The sequence below is a fragment of the Elephas maximus genome, chromosome 19 (genome assembly GCF_024166365.1).
Source record: "Elephas maximus indicus isolate mEleMax1 chromosome 19, mEleMax1 primary haplotype, whole genome shotgun sequence".
Lineage (NCBI taxonomy): Eukaryota > Metazoa > Chordata > Mammalia > Proboscidea > Elephantidae > Elephas > Elephas maximus.
Genome location: NC_064837.1, coordinates 30,212,601 through 30,232,199, shown reverse-complemented (window position 1 = coordinate 30,232,199; position 19,599 = coordinate 30,212,601). Strand labels below are relative to the sequence as shown.

Here is a 19,599-nt window from a genome sequence, read left to right as displayed (position 1 = left end):
AGTGTTTCATTCTGTTGTAGACAGGGTTGGTATGAGTTGGAACCAGCTTGGCAGCACCTAACAACAATAACAAGGGCTTATGTTGGTATTATTAGTTGCAGTATATTAGTATCCCTTAGTGCTGCAACAGCTTTAGATTCTGAGCTTACTACTCTGCTTTCATGTTGCCTGAACTCTAGAAAATTTATATTTCAAAGAGAAATTCAAGAGCAATAAAAAAAGAAAGAAACTCTAAGCTAGTATCTAAGCATTCTAAAAAGTCAACATTTTTAAGATTAAGAGGTTCTTGTAGACCAAATAAAGTATTTTGAACTCTTCTAAGATACCGCCACAGTCATCATAGATACATAATAATGTCGTTGTTGCTGTTAGGTGCTGCTGAGTTGGTTCCAACTCACAGGGACTCTGTAAGACAGAGTAGAACTGCCCCATAGGATTTCCAAGGAGCGGCTGGTGGATTTGAACTACTGACCTTTTGGTTAGCAACTGAGCTCATAACCACTATGCCATCAGGGAGCATGAATCAAGAAAATCTAACTACCTGTGGTCATGTGTTCAATGATAACCACCATATGAATCTCAACTAAAATCTATTCTTATGTAACTGACATTCAAATTTCTTTATAAAAGCCTTAAAAAGTTTATAAATAGGATCTTAATAAAAAAGTTTCTAAATGTTTGTTGAATAAAAGAATGAATAATTTTGTGTCAATTCATGAATGTATGACTTTTTCTTCTTAAAAGTGAACAAAATATAGCATCTCTACAGAGAGGTGTTTCAAGCCTTATCATGACAAAATCGAACAGCAGGAAACAGAGCGTTTGTTTTATACATAAGTGAAACAAAAATTGGCAAGATACCAACTTTCACTACCCAAGTGGAGTAGAATTCTAACCTGCAGGTTATTCAAAGGTTCCATCTTCATGACTGGGCCTAAGGTGTTGAGAGGCAGGGAGACATCAATGCTCTGGTTTGGCATCAGAGGTGTATGAATGGCCAAAGGAGTACTGGGGATGACACCAAAGCTAGAAGAAAAAATAAAGATATCACCGAAGTTAGTCAGTGGACAGGATTAAGCCACATCTTTGGGTTTCAATATTTTTTACTCCATTTGAAGGAAATACAATTTTTAATACAATTAAATTGAAGGAATAACAAGAACAAAGGTGTTTGATTCCAATTTGCTATAACATTGGTGATGTTTTAACTTCTGTCTCCATTAAATAGATCTAAGAAGAAAATACTCATCAAGCAGAATGGCTTTGTTAGTGCCATGATTCTAATTCTGCTAAGTTTCCTCTCTTTATAATGTCACTACATGGACAAGTTTGATTTTTTTTTTTTTTAAATAAATCTATCCTTAAATAATCTTTAGGAGAAAAAAATTTAAGAATTTTCACCCTATGAAGTTACCCTGTAAAGAAAAGTATATTATTTTATTACCTTGATAACCTGCCTGATTAGTCCAGAGGATTATTTACTGGTAATTCTCATTTTTTTTTCTTTTGTGTTCATTTACATAGGACACAATTAATCATTGGGAAAGAGCCAGCCTAAGTAAACCAGAATTAACTGGCTTTACAAACAACTAGGATAAGATATAGACCCAAATTTGGCAACTTTCTAAGCCGAAGACCTAGAGTACCCACCCGTCTGACTTTCTACAGAAAGCTTCACTAATACTAGAAGAGTGGCATCGAGGTTAGAAAATCTTGAATCTGAAGTTACAGATCTCTATATACGAGGAGAGACCGTCTGAAAAATTTAAAAATAAAACTTCATATAATGGAGCAGAAATGGAAAACTGGACCTTATTGGGGCCCTGTTCAGAAAAACAAACTGTATAAAAACATTAGACAACTATGAAAATCTGAATGCTAATTACAGATTTGATGATATTAAAGAATTACTGTTAACTTTGTGGTATGATAATAATACTGTGATTATGAGTCAAAGTCACTCTCTTTTAAAGACATATATCATAATATTTATAGATTAAAAAACTTAGAAAAATCATAATATTTATAGATTATCATATCATAATAATTTATAGGTTAAAAAACTTAGAAAAACAGAAGACAGGCAAAGAAGAGTCAATAAATGTATAACTGGGATCCCCAAAGAAGAAAATCAAAAACAACCGAACAGAACAAAAGCTTACATCTAAGTCCTGAAACTTTCCTGAAATAAAAGACTTGTATCTACATATTGAAAGGGCACACCTTACTCAAAGAAAAACTGATGAGGATTGGTCAACCTTAAGAATATCTTAGTAAAACTACTGAACTTTGAAACTTCGGGCAGCCAAACAAAATGATCACATCACCTAAATGAGGGAAAAATCAGGCTGGTAAATGACTTTTCCATAGCAACATTCAATGACCAAAGTCATTGGAGGAAGACATTCTAAAAGTTCGAATCAAGAATTTTCAAGTATAAAGGCTACAGTTTTGACCACGTAAGAATACAAGGAATATTGCTGATATGAGCCCTTTTTGAGGCATCTATTCTATGAGAAGATATCTAAGAAATGACAGTGGAAACTTGAAAGGACTGGCAGTAAGCACAGATCCACGACAAAATAAAAGATGGGGATAAAGGTAAAAGAATGTAGAAATGACATAATTTATAAAAAGGGGCAAGTAGATGGAACGTAGAATAAGCTCTCTAATCTGTCATTGCTGGGGGTTGAAGCTGACAAATCAAGTAGTAGAAGTTAAGTGTATTTAAAGTACTCATTTAAGAAAGTACTACTGATGTTGGGTAATAAGGGAGGGGGAAAAGGGAGAAAAAGATAATAAGTTATATTAAGAAACTACTAGACTACCTATAGAAAACAGGGACTAAGGGCATTTTTATAAAGGAAGAAGTATAAATAACAAAATAAAAATAAAATCCTTTCTAAGTTCCAGAACTACTTAGTTAAGAAAAAAAGAAAATAAAAGCAAAGACAAATAGAGATGAATGTAGGCTGTGCAGATTTCCTTGATTACAGTAGATTCCCCCAACAGCTTTGGCCTTTAACATGGCCAGCTTTTCAAAAGTGGCTGGAAATATAACTGGTCTTGGCAGAAGAAAATACAGTATTTCTAAACAATTTATTTCTAACTGCTAAGTTCTCAAATCCAGGGTACAAAAGTATTTCCAAATGATTAGAAATAAATTAGACAGTCGATGATAAAAACTGTCATTGACAGATTCTATAAAACCTGCTTTAAGAGTCCAGCAACTACTCTGGATTGCATTTACAAACAAATGGATCTGTCATTAAATTCTAGCAGCCAGATTCCTAAACCACAAAATTTAATAGAAACCACTGGTGTTTCAGAACTACACGATATCAACATTGTACTTCTTCGTGCTTTCTTCCTTAAGGCTGAGAATTTATTGCTAAGAGCACTCAGTCTGTATGCGATTAATCAGTTAACATGCATACTGATGGTCTTTCACATTTCTGACACCAACCAAATTAAGTTCATTTACCTCACCAAAATGTGAGCTTCAAGAAGACAAAGACTTTTGGTTCACTACCACAGCCCAATACTTAGAAATGTCTGAGACATAGATGCCAAACAAAATTATTCACTGAATGAATGAATAGATTTCAATTAAAAAAAATTTAAAAACTATTTCATTAAAGGAGCCCTGGTGGCGCAGTGGTTAAAGAGCTCAGCTGCTAATCAAAAGTTCAGCAATTTGAATCTACCAGTCACTCCTTGGAAACCCTATGGGGCAGTTTTACTCTGTCCTATAGGGTCACTATGGGTCAGAATCAACTTGACGGCAACAGCCTTTTTTTTTGTTTCACTAAAAACATTCCAGTTCTAGAATTCTTTAAGAAACAGTAAATATTTAAGTTCTTGTTTCTTTATTCATTTTGGATGTGCTTCCTTACAAACTTTCCTAGGGCTCCTAGATTTGAAGCTGACAACCTGCAAGAGCCAGGGCTCACTCTACGTCCAGCATCTGCCAACATGAGCGTTTTTACCCATTGTTTGATGGAACATTCTCTTGTTGGACACAAGGTACACTGTTGTCTGAGGATCAAGCTAGGGACTAAGATTTCTTACCTATTCTTGTTAAACTGGATGGCAAAGTCTGTCATGTGCTGCAGAGCTTTATTGGTGAAGTTCATTTCCATATAGATGTGTCCTTGGCGGTGAGTGAATGTTCCTGAAATCTCTAAGCCTTTAGCCTTTACTGCAGGCAGCCAGACCTGAAACACAGTATAAAGCTCAATGAACCAAGGGGATTTTTGTCTCATTGACATTTGTTTTTTAATTAAGAAAGATGAAATTAATCTGTTTATCTCCTTAGGAAATCATGGTGATTTTTATAACATAAGTCCAGGTCAAATGCAAAAGTCTCTTGATAAACTCGTATTTTTAAAATTTGGAGCTCATTTCCAAATATCTAAGAACACCCCCTGCCCCCTCCCCCCCCAAAAAATCATAGGTAACCCCGGTTTCTTCTGGTCAATTTGGTCATTTTACTACTTTTGAGTACTGCTACCAAATACACACACAGAAGGAAAAGAGAATTCCAATGAGTATTACGTGTTTTTCTGTTAGTAGTTTTGGTAAAAGGTTTAAATGGGAAAAATTCAATCCACTACTGAAAATAATCTATTAATGTAATCTCTGAAGGCTTTTTCATAATTACCAAAACAATAGCTAGTAATCTCCTTAAGGGACCATGGCTCATGTATATTTTAGCTCTTGCTGTGGTTTCTGGTAAATAGTAAGCACTCAGATGTTGCTTATATAATCAGAAAGCCTACTCTCTCTTTTTAACTCATTCATTACACAGCCCTGGCCCTAGAACCTATGTTACTCCTGGCCTGTACAATAAAAAAAATCAGAAAATTCATGAGATATTCTGACCACTATGACAGAATACTGAAACTCTGTGAGTGGTAAATTAACTATGTTCAGCATTACAAAAAAATGAAGCAATCCTAAGATACCATTTTTCATCTATCAGAGGATCAAAAAATTAAAAAAGTCAATAATACCCAATGTCGGACAGTATATACTATTGGTGGGAATGTAATTTGCTGCTATCTTTCTGGAGGGCAAGTTGGTAATTTCTATTTTAAAATGTTAAAATGATCAAGCAAATTCCAAGTTTACCCTATAGATACACTTACAAAAGTACACCAGAATATATACATATAACAAGGATGTTCACTGCAACACATAATAGTAAAAAAAAAAAAGTGGGAGGAGGGCAAGGGGAATAACCTCAATGTCCATCAATAGGGCAAAGACACTGAGTAAGTTATGATACATCAATACAGTAGATGCAGCCATTCAAAAGAATGTGGTGAAAAAAAAAGAAAAAGGTGCCAGACAGTAGATCCCACTGGCACAGTATTTTTAATTTTTAAAAATGCTTTGATTTGTGGTAAAATATATGTAACATAAAATTTGCCATTTTAACCATTTTTAAGTGTACAATTCAGTGACATTAATTACATTCACCATGCTCTGCAACTGTCGTCACTTCTAGCTCCAAAACTTTTCCTCACCCCAAACAGAAACTCAGTACCCATTAAGCAGTAACTCTCCATTCCCTTCCCGCCCCAGACTCTGGTAACCACTGATCTGCTTCTGTCTCCATGCATGTGCCTATTCTAGCTATTTCATGTAAGTGAGGACATAGTATCTGTAAAGGATACAAACATACAGGCATATTTCCTTTTTTTCTAAAAATATATAAGAAAGTTATCAGTGGCTGTCTATGGGGAAGTAAGGACAAAGGGAGATTTAATTTTTCATTTTTGTACTATTTAAAGTTGTCATTTATGTACTTTTATGTTAGTAAACAAATGCATTTGATAACATTTTAACTAAAAGTTAAAAGCCTGTGGGGCTTTTGATACTCAACGCACAAGGTCAAAAACAAGCTCCATTTATCCAAGACTCACTTGGCAGCCTTCTCCTTGCTGATATACACTAGAAGAACTTTAGGGATAACACACAACATAGTAAACTTCACAACAGACCTACTGAATTGTGCCAGCGAACCATGACTTAGTTTTGAATCATATTTTTAGTTACTCTACGCAATATGCTGTGTATACACAGTTATGATTCCTAGAATGGACAACTGGTCTACATCTCTGTAGCAAGGGTCCCCCACAAGGAATCAGATGAACAGGCAGAGAATTTAGGAAGTAACACAGCACGCTGGTCCTCAGGAAGGCAAGACTGCGCAAAGTTTAGCATAGGGGAAATGTGGATGGCACTATTCCCAAGCTCCTTAAGTGAGCTTCATTTATAGAAGAGTTTCCCCTTTTAAATTTCAATCTGAGTGACACTGAAATAAGGTTGTGGCTAGAAGAGCTCCAATGACACAAATCTAAATCAGAATTCCAAAAAGGTACAATAAAATTCATGAAAACTAGAGCAATGGCACTCTAGAACTCATGTGTAACACGGATGGGAAAAGGGAAATGGAAGGAATGAGAAGTAAAAATTTTACCTCTTATACCATATTTTCTTCCCTGCTGGTGCTGTGTACCAGTCTTTCACTACATTGACTTAACAGTGTTGACGAATAAGACAATATTTCTAAGCATGGGAATGAAACTCAAATACTTATTATTTCCAGTTTTAAGTCTAATTAATAAAAATGGTTAATGAGGACGCTAACAGTGCTTCCTATTGCTAAGTTTGAGGCCACCTTTCCTCTTCCTCTTAAATCCTCTAGAACAAATGCCCAAACCTTGGATTTATTATTACCAGTGGAAGTAACACTAATGTAGAAATCCTAAGTAAGCTGGGTCCTGTCTGTTAAAAGAGTGTCGACAGGCTATCTCTTTACTTACAGCCTTAGGAGCCACATATCCACCAGGTGCCATGCCTATGCCTGTGGAGAGTTCAAAAAGGTCATTCAGACCACTGCTGACCACAGCAGGAGTAGGTGAAGGAGCAAATGTTGCAGGTACCGATGATGGGATGAAGGACTGCCCAACCTGCAGAAAACAAAAAGGGGTGGGGCGGGGCAGGGAGATCAGGAAGAACAGATTAACAGTTCTTTAAATGTTGCTATGTATTCTAGTAGTATAGATAAATCAATAAGAAAACACTATAATTACAACATTCTTAGCAGTTGAACTGGTATACTGTTTTGTTTTTTTAATCATCACAGTTCTTTTTTTCATCACTAATAAAAGGGCTTTACTCTTCACAGATAAACACTCTTTAGAAGCCTTATCAAGAGAGAGTACTCAGTAGGATACAGGAACACAGTGATCCAAGACTTTGTTTCCAATTTTAGCTTCCATGATTCTGTGCAAAAGGCCTGCAGGCACGCTAACAAAGAGAAAGTTTGTTCCTATAGGAAGAGGGAGAAGCATCCAACTTAGACAGCAATTCCATTTCCACTTGGGTCCAGCCATATCTTACTTCCCTAATTCAGGAATAAATATCTAGTAGGATGCTCTCCTGGAGGAGATGGATATCCACATCCCCCAAACTAACTCACTTATGAGGACAGCCTCACTCTGAGTCCATCTGACTCAAGTTCTTTCTAGATGACACCAGGAAATACAATCATTCTCCAGTCAAGATGGGAGGTTCCATTTCCTTTAGCTCTTTAATGCCAGGAAGACAAAGAACTCTGTAGACACCAGAACACCAATCCCTAAAGATGTCCCTAAACCAAATGCAGAAAAGATCCCAAGTAACCCTATGCTACTTCCTATTCTTCACCTACTGCTAGAGAGGTTTTGGTGTGCAGTGCTAGACAGCAGTAGTGGCTGGTCTGAGAATGTGTGCATAGGAAAGGCATCCAACGGGGGGCAGTGCTTCCCATGGTGAAAAAAAGGATGGCACTTACTGCCGGACTTCCTCCAATGCCCCCGCCAAGGTCACTGCCAAGCTGAAAGAGAGAAAGGAGAGAGAGGAGAGAGAGGAAGAGTTCATTTAGCTAAGTAGTGGATGCCCATATAGAGTCTGTAAATTGTTCTACTAGTTGCCGGAAAATACATGCTATTCAACTTAACTCCCAAAGCCTAAAGAAATTCTAGATTGCAAGACAATACATCCTAAAGGGACTGAGTGGTGGCAGTGAGGGTGTATGGGAGTTTTGGGAAAAGCATTTGGAAAGAAGATGGAGCTGGGACATCTTAGGGATGTTTCAGATCCAATCTTTCCACTGGACTACATAGGCACAAACCCAAACAGGATTTAAAGCATTTGCATATTCCAAGAAGCTCTATCTCCAAGCAATAATATATTGAATAAATTTTACTTTTTCTTTAAAAGAAAATTTAAGGGAGAAAGAAAAACTAAAATGTGCTTTGGTCTACTTAAACCTGCTGCCTCACTGAGATGGTGGGAACCAAACCAGTATTGACCTGCAACTTCAAGCTTCAAAAATTATAGGTGGTACAAAAATTATTTCTAGAGTTTAGAGCTTTCCTCAGAAAGAAAATAGCTGGGACAGAAAGATATCTTACCTGGGGAAGAAGTGGAGAGGCATGCAACGCTTCAAATGTGTCTCACATTCACTACCACTAAGGTGAAATACTGTGATCTATTTGGAGTAGGTAATTTAAAAGGATGCTAAAGTTTTAGAGAATTAGACTAGATGAATTAGCTGGCAGACAGGAAAATATTTCCACATGATTTTGTTTTTCCTCAGGGCTCTGACACAATTCATGCTGAAGTTAGTCTTCCATGACAAAAGCATTAAGGAAAGAAGCTGAAAACAGCTGGCATTCAAGAAACATAAAACATACACATTATATACATCTAACTGTCCTGTTTAAAAAACAATACAGACCCTCTCCCCCTTTTCTTGGGCCACAGGTCTACATTTGCTTCCTTGCAAGTTCTCACACGTTATGCATTTAAAACTCCTCTTTGAATCACCAGATGCCTAGTCTGCTGAACAAAACAGTTTCCTTTATTGCCTGTCATTTAGTGGTAGATTTGAAAAAGAGAATTTATTTGCCATCTCAATGAATAGATAAGCAGTATGTAAAACGGGGCTGCCAAATATTCAACAACAACAAAAAAACTATATTGAAAAATAGTGAGACTTACAACAAAAATCTATTTCCACCATGACAGAAAATAACATGAGTGAAGGCTTCCTAACTGGCATTAATGAACATGTTCTGCACTGAACTAACTGCAGAGCACTTCAAATCACAAAGTGCCAACATTTCCAGAATCTGGGTCCTGAAGACTATATAATGATTGGACATAGGATGGAAATCACATGCTTAAACAAATAAAAAAAGGTCATTACAACCAAGAATCTGAATAACTAGACAAGTACAAAACCAAACAGAAAAAATATCACACATCTGCTTTCTTCCCAGTTCTAGAATAGCACATGTCTGCAGCAAGACATCTGAAGAGCATGAAATTCCTTTTATTCAAACGTTTATATAGTATTTACTGGATACAAGGTGCTACGGAGAATGTAAAGATGGCAGGCAATCAGGGGAATACATACACAAATACGACCCAGGTTTTACAAACTGGCTGGAGAAACAAAACATGAATGCAAAACCATTCAGAATATATCAAAGCAAAAAACGGAAGTTCTGAAGGGAACAGCCTCCTTCTGGCTGAAGGATAATGAAGAAAAGTTTCAGGCAATGTTCGAGCCAAAAGAGTAGGATATAAAAAGCAAAATTGGGGAGAATAGGGATTTCTCAAACAGCACAAACAAAGGCCGTATGGTGCATGATCAGGAAGAACGAGTAGTCCAACTAGGCTGGAGCACAAGGTAGATGTGTGTTTAAAAAAAAAACTGCAGCGAGTAAGTTTGCAGAGGCAGGCTGATTATGGGACATTTTTAATTTTTCCTGCATAAAAATCCTGAGGTTTCTGAGACTAAGATTCAAACTTTCTAAGAGCACTGATAACTACTTCCATCACGTTAACTACTTCAATCCATTAACTTTGGTTTTCAACCACAGATACACAATTGAATGAATCACCTAAGGGAAGCTTTAAAAAATACTGATGCCCAACTTTCATCCCCAGAGACTATTTTAATTGTTCTGGGGTATAGCCTGGGTACCAGGATTTTAAAAAGCTTTCCCAGGTGATGCTAATGTACAGTCAATGTTGAAAGCCATGTCCTAGAGTAGAGAATTAGCTATTATTTGGAGTCACACAAGATTCATCTTTGTTTGGAAATGACTTTGGAACTTACTCTCGAATACAAAGGAAGCCCAAAATTGAGCACAAAGAAAATCCCTTTGTAAGGAAGGGAAGAAAAGCTTAAACACAGAAAAACATGGAAGGAACTCTGCAACATGTTTCATTTGTCTGGATGTTTTATGATCTGGTTTTACAACTTTCTTGATGGGCCCACCTCTCCTCCTCTCGACCACTCTCTTCCTCCTGGCAAGGTTTATAATCCAAACTTGAAAGAGATGGAATTCTTTATGAACCTGGTTGGTACTAAATGGCAAGAAAGAAAAAACACACTGGAAGGGAAACAGCAGTTTTATCAAATATGTTAAATTCAACAAAAAGCACTGAGAAAAGGTGCTCAATGGTGGTGTCTAGGAAATAAAGTCCATTTATAACCCTTATAGTCTTAGATTTCATTCTTTTTATCTTTGAGTATTAATGTGAATATTATCTTAGCTGGAAAAGATCTGAATGTACTCTTCCTCCCACGTTGCTTATCAATTTTTTTCAAAAACCATGGAAGAAACTGAAAAGCAACCCTGATACTCCTTCGTTTATTTTCAGTGCATCAGATACAACTCAGCTAGAATCAAGAACTCTGATCTTATAAAGACAAGACCCAAAGAGTAACAGAGACATGAGAGACATGTCGCCACAAAGATAAAGGTTCACCTAATGGTGCTATGCTTAGAGAGTAAGGGAAAGGACAATTTCAAGATACATTTTCTAACTAGTAAGGCTAGTTTATTCAGATTTTTATTTCACATCCTTTCCTCTTGACTAAGAAAGATTTGGGGGAAGAGAAACAGATGTTCCTCTCTGAAAACATGGCAAGGTGATAGCACAGTGATACGTGAGAGTGACTAAGAAAGATGTCAGCAACGATGCGAGCCAATTACCCAGTGAGTGGCCTCTCCTATTTACAGTGACAAGTGGGGTAAAGCAGGTATTAATCTAGAAAAAAGCTAGAGCGCTGAACAAATACACAGGAAAGTTGTTATATGTCAGCCTGAACTAGCCATTAACCATTTCAGTTCAGCTGCTGGCATTATTTGGAGTCAGACAAGATTCATCTGTTTGGAAATATTTATCAGGTAGGACATGAAGTCATTCAAACTAGGACTCGAGAAAAATTTCAGAGCGTTATCTGTTATCCAGTGAGCCGGTGAGACCCAGGAGTACAAAGGTGGGTGGGTATACAGGGCATGGCTTTAATCCCAATCTTAGGTGTCTAAGTACTGGGTTTTTTGTTTGTTTTGGAGCTGTTCACTTCCCATTGCTCCCAGGGTTGACTTACTGAGGCTGCCATTTTCTCCATGAAGGAAACAATGTCGACTATAGGCCAATCAAGTCAGGATATAGGAAGAGGAAGCAAAGAAGTCCCAATTTCAGGCAAGATTTCAAATGGTGAAAACTGAGGATTTTCCTGAAGGTCTGTAGCTGATACAGCTGAAGGAACTGTCCCCTTCTCATACTTTAGTTCGAATTCTCTTCTAGTGTATAGTACCCCCAGTCCCCAATATAAATCATAACAGTTGTAGTCATTAAATGACACCGAGAATAATATTAATATGTGGCTGCTGCCAAAGAGTGGTCACTTTACCATTCCTGAAGTAGTGCTGACTGGGACTCAGTTCACACGGAACTACACAATAACGTGTCACCGTACTGTTGAGTGAGTAATTGAATGGAAAGCAGTGTTTCTTGGTGATTTGTATCTTACAGGCTAAAAGGATTTCAGCATGGTTACAGGAGCTCTGAAACAGAGCCAGGTTGAGCCAAGAGTCTGACAAGTGGACCTGCATACGGTCTTAATCCAGCTACAGGTACCAAAGGAAATGCCCTCATCCAATGGCAATACGCTATAAAGTCAGAAATATAAAGAGAGAACTCAAGACTCAAGTTCTATCAAGTCTGCCTGACTCCAAGAAAAGACTTTTATAAAGGAATAATATCAACTGAGATGAGCACTGAGTAGACAAAAAAATTTCCACAAATTAAACCAATGACTAATTTGGGTTAGGCTCCTTTGAGGCACATACACCTAGCCAATCCAGAGTACATTCAACTGCATCTAAAGTTGAGGAGTTGTCTGGGTATGCGAAGACATTCTATTAATTACAAGCTTAGATCGTAAGCTCAGACATTTTCTTTACTCCAGTCTACAGTTTTATTTGATGGTTTCCAGAACTGACTAAACTGAAGAGAGTTTAAGGAATGTTCCAGTTCATACAGCTTGCCAATAGCTCTGATATTCAGGAGTCAAAACAGAATTACGTACCAACCCAAAAAACCAAACCCACTGCCATCCAGTCGATTCTGACCCATAGCGACCCTATAGGATAGAGGAGAACTGCCCCATACGGTTTCCAAGGAGTATCTGGTGGATTCAAACTGGCGCCCTTTTGGTTAGCAGACATAGCTCTTAACTGCTATGCTACCAGAGTTTCCAGAATTATGTAAATAGAATACAATAATTCCATCACAAACAATAAAATTTACACTAAAATTCTACTGGTGTCAAAAACATTAATCTGTATCTTTCCTATTAGGGTTTGGATTTTAGAAGGCATACATTATCTTTAAGCAAAAAGTATGTACGGTTTTTCAACTATTGGGCTGAAAAGTGTCATAAAATATAACTAACCAAATAGGTAAAAAGAGTTTGCAGTCATGCAAAACTATTAAAGAAACTGATGGCTGAGAAGGGGCTTGATATGGAATAGCATAAATGAGCTGAGGCCACACGAAATCATCCCAGGGACGACTCCTTAACTTGAGGGGAAAAGAAGCTTCTATCAGCACGAAAGCAGGCGGATGTAACAGACTACTTTCTGATACGAGATAGAGAACAGAACGTTCTAGCCCTCAGAACGGCCACTAGGTCTCTTAGGTCAGACAGAGCTCAACGCTATATATAGTAAAAATCTGGAGAAGCCCTGAATCTTGCCTTATTTTCATTCATAGCCTTTACTACCCGAGTATACAGTTGTTTATCATCTGCTCCCCTTGTTAGAATGTAAGCTTGCAAGGTCTGTTTTGTTCACAACTATTATTTCTAGTACACAGAATAGAGCCTGACATAAAGTGTAAGCACTCAAATATTTATTGAATGAATGAATGCTCTAGTAACCATATAAATAGGGCTACTGCCAGTATTGTTTCTTGGGGATACTAATTTTGAACTGAGTCACTTTATTGAAGAGCATCACAAAAGAGGCAGAAGGCTGACTAAATTACTTAGCAGCAGGCCTACATCAATTATACTACACCGCATCTACATCAACAATGCCAACACATATGAATAGAACCAACTGGGGGAAAAAATAATCTCATCAGGACAGAGTCCTTTCTAGAAAAGAAATGTATTGTCTGAGTGGTTACGATAGCAAGTTTTCAGCAGAAGAATGCCCTGCGCATCATTTAATTGCCCTGAAAGTACTGCATTATCATGGCTTATCACCAGACAGACTGGAAGATGCGATTTTGAGGCTCTTCTTAAAAGTGGATAAGATGAAGTCTTGCTCCTTTTACTGCAAGAGATGCGTATAAACTTACCTAGCTCCTCCTTTCACGAATGATTAAACAGTCCTTCTCAAACTTTCATGTGCACCTTAGAGATACACTAGTGCAAACTCATAAACCCAGGACCCCTGGGAGGTAGAGCATGGAAACGCCCAGGGCAAACATGCCTTTGTTCTATCTTAAAAATGAATGCAGTTTTTCACCGTAAGCTATAACACATCAGTGTTTATTATGTGATTATTTACTTACCATCAAGTAAAACTGACACTGCAAGACGATGAGCCATGTTTATCCTGCAGCTTCAAATGTGCCCTGTACTGTGCTGTGCACTCCAGAAATTATGTGTCCCAGTTTGAGAAAGACCAGAATTAGGTGAAAGTGCACTGTATTCTGAACAAGCTGGAGGAATCACAGATAGTGGAAAGAGTACACACTTTGAATTCTCTCAGAAGTCTTGGATTCAGATACCAACTCTGTGATGGACTATGCAACCTGCAGTTTTCTGTCAAACAGAGTTCAACACCAGTCACTCTGCAGGGCTGTTCTGAGGATTAGAGATTATAAAAGTTCTAACACAGGGGCTGGCGCATAAATAGGCACTCGATAATTGGCCATTTCCCCAAAACTGCCTGAGGTCAGCTATCACTGCGCCTCTACGTTGATAAAAAAGATTCAGTGGTTATAGGAGATGACCGCACTGAAGAATTTACTGAGGAAAACTGGGCAACAGCTTACCATGTTCTCTCCACAACACCAGCTACTCTAAACGCTTCGCTCTTAAATCACTGCAAAGCTCCTCAATGGAAGAAAAAGGAAGATGCAAAACTAATATGTACGAAGGGTTTCCTGTGGCTTAAAAAAATTATCACTACAATAGTTCATGACTTAAAAGTATCTGAAAGGCATAAGCCCATAACAAACAGGCAGGAGGTTTTGAAAACATACACCAGAGTCAGGAAAGGGCAATTTCTCTTCTATTCCACTCCGCTCCAGCTGGGCACACAGAGCACATCTTTCTAGCATGAAACCCTTCTTTGCACAGAGGAAAGGCACGCTAGATAATGCTTCCTTTCCATTTTTGATGCACAATGGCAGCATTTATCTAAATACAATAATGCACAGCGCCCTGGATGAATAAAAGGCTACACTTTAGCCATGGCCTCTGCTGACAGCCAGAAAGTAAAGGCAACAAATATTCTAGATTCGACTGCTACTTCTGCGACCCTTACAGGTGTCAGTCATCAGCACGTGGCGTATCTCTACAACACGTATATATTAAGAGTTACGCACATGGCATCAGGCCCCTTCTCACGCTCAACAACCTCAAGGACACGCACTGGGAGAAAAGCTACACTACCCAGAATAAGCAGTTTATTAGATTAAGCATCAGAGGCATCAAAAACACATATATGGCTACTAAAACAAAGAAACAAACCCAGATAATGACTTTTGCAAATCCAAACCTAAATAGGATACTATCACATTCTATAGGTGGAACAGATGAACTTTGTAAGTTACGGTACTTGAGTTTACTCCATAGCAAGGCAACAGTCACATTTATACTAACAAAAGGAGGAAACTGTTTGGAGAATACGAGCAAAAGCGAATACGCTGGAGGGCAAGCGAAAAATAAGGATGGGAGTGTTCCAGTAAAGAGACTAAAAGGAATATGCAGGAAGTCCATTTTATGAAGTCCTATGATGAAGAGGCATTCCATTTTAAAAATCTGAAGATCTGCCTAATTTCAAAGATTCTTGCTTCCCCCCCCCTGCCAAAAAAAGGCATATTAAGTATCACCTGGGAGGGATGGTGTATGTGTGTGAATGTGTGTGAGTGTATGTTTGTTTTATATCCCAGCAGTATTCCCATCTCACCCTCACTTAGTTTAAGAATCACTATTACTAATGGAAGAAGGTTAGGGCCTTCAGGTGTGTTGTGACTAATAATAATGACATTAATAAAGAGTAAGTAAATTGATAACTAGTTCCTTGAATATGACAGTTCCAGAAAAAGCCATAATTCACTGAACTTCAAAATTTCAAAAATGGGATAATGAAAGAAGATGAAGGACAGCAAGATATCTAATGGGAGGATCACCAGGATATGTAAAGGGGAGACCACAACCATCTTCTAATTAACAGTAAGTTCTAAGACAGGAACAGGAAATGGGTAAACAATCTGAAATACAAAATGCCTTCAATTTGTGCAGTCTCCAATTAGGGGAAGTGAACAAGGGTAAAAAAGAGACCCTGAGACGGAGGAAATAAATCTAAATTGGTCCAACTGACCTTTTGGCCAATTTCTAATAGGTCAGATCACCTAATAGAAAATCACAATGAAGAAGTACCCTGGGAAAAAAACAAAAGTAAAGTAAGAGAGGTCTGTTTTTCGAAGTGCCGCCGAAGAAGCTTGCCAGAAGAATGTTAGGCTAGAATTAGAGCCTGTAAGTTCTTCTGTGGAAGTCACCGTCCTGGCTTAGAGATCGATTCTTACCTTTTCTACTTAGTTCCGTTTGGAATTTCATTTGACTCAGTGTTCTTAAACCTGGCTACAAAATTAAAATAACCTGGATAACGTTTAAAAAATACCAGAGTCTAGGTCCTGCCTCCCAGAGATTCTGTTTAACTGCTCTAAGGCTGGGCCCAAGCACTGAAAGTATTCTTCTTATATGGTACCAATGTGGTACTAGAAGGCCTGGTGGTGCAGCAGTTAAGGGGTTAACCAAATGGTTAGCAGTTTTAACCCACCAGCTCTCCTTGGGAGAAAGATGTGGCAACCTGCTTCCATAAAGATTTACAGCCTCGGAAACCCTATGGAGCAGTTCTACTCTGTCCTATACAGTCGCTGAGTCGAAACTGACTAGTGACAGCAACGGGTTTGGTTTGGTTTTGGGTTTAATATGGTACTAATCATGCAGCCAAACCCTGGCTGCACAGAAGTTTAGAGCTTGGCTGTTAACCAAAAGGTCAGTGGTCTGAATCCATCAACTGCTCTTTGGAGACCCCATAGGGCAGTTCTACTCTGCACTATAGGATCTGACTATGAGTTGGAATTGACTGGACAGCAATGGTTTTGGTTTTGAATTATGCAGCCGGGGTTGAGAACATAAAACCTCAAAGTACTAAGCGGTTAGTGGCTGCTTCATAGCAGCACACCACTGACCTCTATAGGTGAGGCTGTTAGAAACCAATATTTAAAAGCAGCAGCAACAGTCTAGGGGCCTTTCTGAAATGATTACTGAGCTCACCTGAGTTTTGCCTCCCAGATGACCATAGAATTCTAGTCCTGGCCATGTTTTAAAGGGGAGTCTGGGTCAAATTCTACTACTCCTAGCAACACTATTCTTTCTGGAAGGTAAATGAAAGACCTTTAACAAAAAATAATCTCAAGAGTTTTTTGCCATCCCTCAATTTGGGGGAGAGAGGAGTCCTCTTTCCAGGAGAGAGTTTACTACTAAAGTCAAGAGAAAAAGGCATCTGGGTTTATCAGAAGCTAACAGTGCAAACACCAAGCTGAAGAACATTTCCATGGACTAGGAGCTTGTTAAGAGTTTGTCAGAAATGCAGACTCCCGGGCCCCACCGTTGACCAACTGAATCAAAAATCTCTTGTACAGGGTCTTCAGGAGATTCATTAAAAAAACCCGAACCAAATCCACTGCCATCGAGTCAATTCTGACTCATAGCGACCTTATAGGACAGAGTAGAACTGTCCCATAGAGTTTCCAAGGAGCACCTAGCAGATTCGAACTGCCGACCTTTTGGTTAGCAGCCATAGCTCTTAACCAACTATGCCACCAGGGTTTCCAGGAGATTCATATGTGCGTTTATTTGAGAAGCACTGCTCCAAGGCAAGGGTTCATTGAAGAAATGCCACTGTCTACACAGATTAAGTGACAGCTTTGAAAATTTCCTCTTTAAATAATTTGCACAAGAACAGCAAAAGCATTTTAAAAGTGGCAAAGTGCTGCCATAGAAACTCACCTTCTACACAGTCAGATGTAGGCCTACTAAGCAGAATCCTGGTTCCCTCAGTGAATACATATTTAACCACATACAAATTCAAAGTAAAAACAGGGATTTTACTCCTCATTTTGATTTCTGGGATATACTTATATCCCAGAATAGGTTGAAGAAAAATTGCATGTGAACAGTTCTGGGGCTATAAGACCAAGGATACTAATTTAAATCCCAAAGTCAGGAAAAGCTAAAATTTGAGTTACATAGCAATACTACTCGGTCTACATAACAAAGGCTATATAATATTATATATATACTGGGTTTTATATAATATTTAGAAACTCAATTGGAAAAACAGCTCATTTCTTATCCTTAAAAAGAAAAAGAAGCCCATGTGCTACTTGGCTACTACAATCCAAGCAAGAGTATCTGAGGAATACTTTCAGGAATTGTAACAGATGACTGACCAGCTATATAAAATATAAGGACAAAACTCAATAGATTTTGGGGGTTAAAAAGAGCTAATAAAAAAAAAAGTCAAATGGAAATAACTATTTCTTTTCTTCCATGCTACAGTGGGTTAAGAAACAAGAGTGTAGAATCCTAGGCCTAGCAACACTGATACACAGGGCCTCTTCCTCCCCTCCATGTCTCCAGTTTAATTTCCTTGGCATTTTTAGGTTTAATAAGACCACTTGTAGTAAGTCACCAGGCAAAGTAGTAAGTGGGGTTGTTAAGCCACAGACTTCAGGAAAATGTAAATATTCAAGTTGTAGTTGCTGTATCAACAGACTAGGAAGAGCTATTTTTTTTATACATACGTTTATAAGGGATCCTTGGGAATCTCCATGAATACTTAAATATTCATCTGTCAGTCTCCTGAGTCTATAAATAGGCTATATAAAAATGCAGAATGATCATATAGAAAGCTATTCTGCTTATCACAATCAGACAACTCCATTCATTAAAGATATAAACATTAAAAGCAAATGCTTATATTCCCAAGAAAGACAAGAGTGTTCATTTGTGTCAAAATAAGCTGGAGTCCAGAGCTCAGTCAGTGTATAGACTCTGGAAGCAGTGACTTTCAGTTAGTAAATGCACAACCCACAGACATGTACCTACAATCCTATTTCTTTACTCTCTCTGCCAGGTAAGAAATAAATGCACCTGTACTAGCAGGCATGAACCCCAGACATAATACTGCTCATAAAGTCGAACAGAAATGCCAGCGTACGCAGCAGAGTGAGGTTATTTTGTTTATGTGATCTCTGAGAATATATATTTCCGTATTTATGGCATCTGCCTTCTAATTTCTGATGTTGGGAAATAAATCAATTTGTCAGGCATCTTTATAGTCATCAGGCTGACAAACATCTTATTTGTGTCTAGCTAAAACTGTCTAATTTCACTACAATGAGCACCTAGTTCGCAGGGACCCACATGGTGATGAGACCTGTTATTTTTCTGACCTTTTGCTCCACAAATGAAAGGTCATCTTAATATCGCTTGTTTATCTTGTATAACAACAAAAGATAATCTTGGTTCCCATTGGTGCATATATTCACAAATACTACGGAATACTTTGGAGCCTTTTCGTATTAGAATCCTGGAAGCTAATTAAATTGGAAGTAAGACTGGGGAGTGAGGAAGAAGTGGACAAAGGAAAAAAAAGAACCAATTAAGCAGTCTTCCAAACTGCAATAAAGGTACAATTTATACATAAAGGGTTCAAATGGCTGCCTCAAAACCTTTTGGAATCAGACAAGGCATAAGCCAATAAAATATATAAAGGGCAAAGGCTTGAAAGCCTCAATGTAGGATGATCTCTATGAGGCCACTTTAATGCCATTTAGGTCAAAAGGGGAATTTCCAGGTTTTTTTTTTTTTATCCAGAGTTAAGAAGCAGGGGCAATAACCAGCTCTGGAAAGGATACTAAACATTAAGA

At 38.0% G+C, this 19,599-nt stretch overlaps 1 protein-coding gene across 4 annotated transcripts in view; it reads right to left on the bottom strand.

Moving 5' to 3' along the window:
- The window catches only part of AP2B1 (adaptor related protein complex 2 subunit beta 1), a 139,150-nt gene that overhangs the window by 50,895 nt on the left and 68,656 nt on the right, over positions 1–19,599 (bottom strand). For 3 of the 4 annotated variants that reach the window (XM_049858689.1, XM_049858691.1, XM_049858690.1), the window contains exons 15-18: positions 7,847–7,888; positions 6,834–6,980; positions 4,072–4,217; positions 897–1,026 (exon numbers count right to left, since the gene is read on the bottom strand). In XM_049858689.1, coding sequence (XP_049714646.1) covers positions 897–1,026; positions 4,072–4,217; positions 6,834–6,980; positions 7,847–7,888 — 465 coding nt within the window. The remainder of the gene's footprint in view (positions 1–896; positions 1,027–4,071; positions 4,218–6,833; positions 6,981–7,846; positions 7,889–19,599) is intronic. The other variant, XM_049858692.1, reaches the window with a different exon arrangement.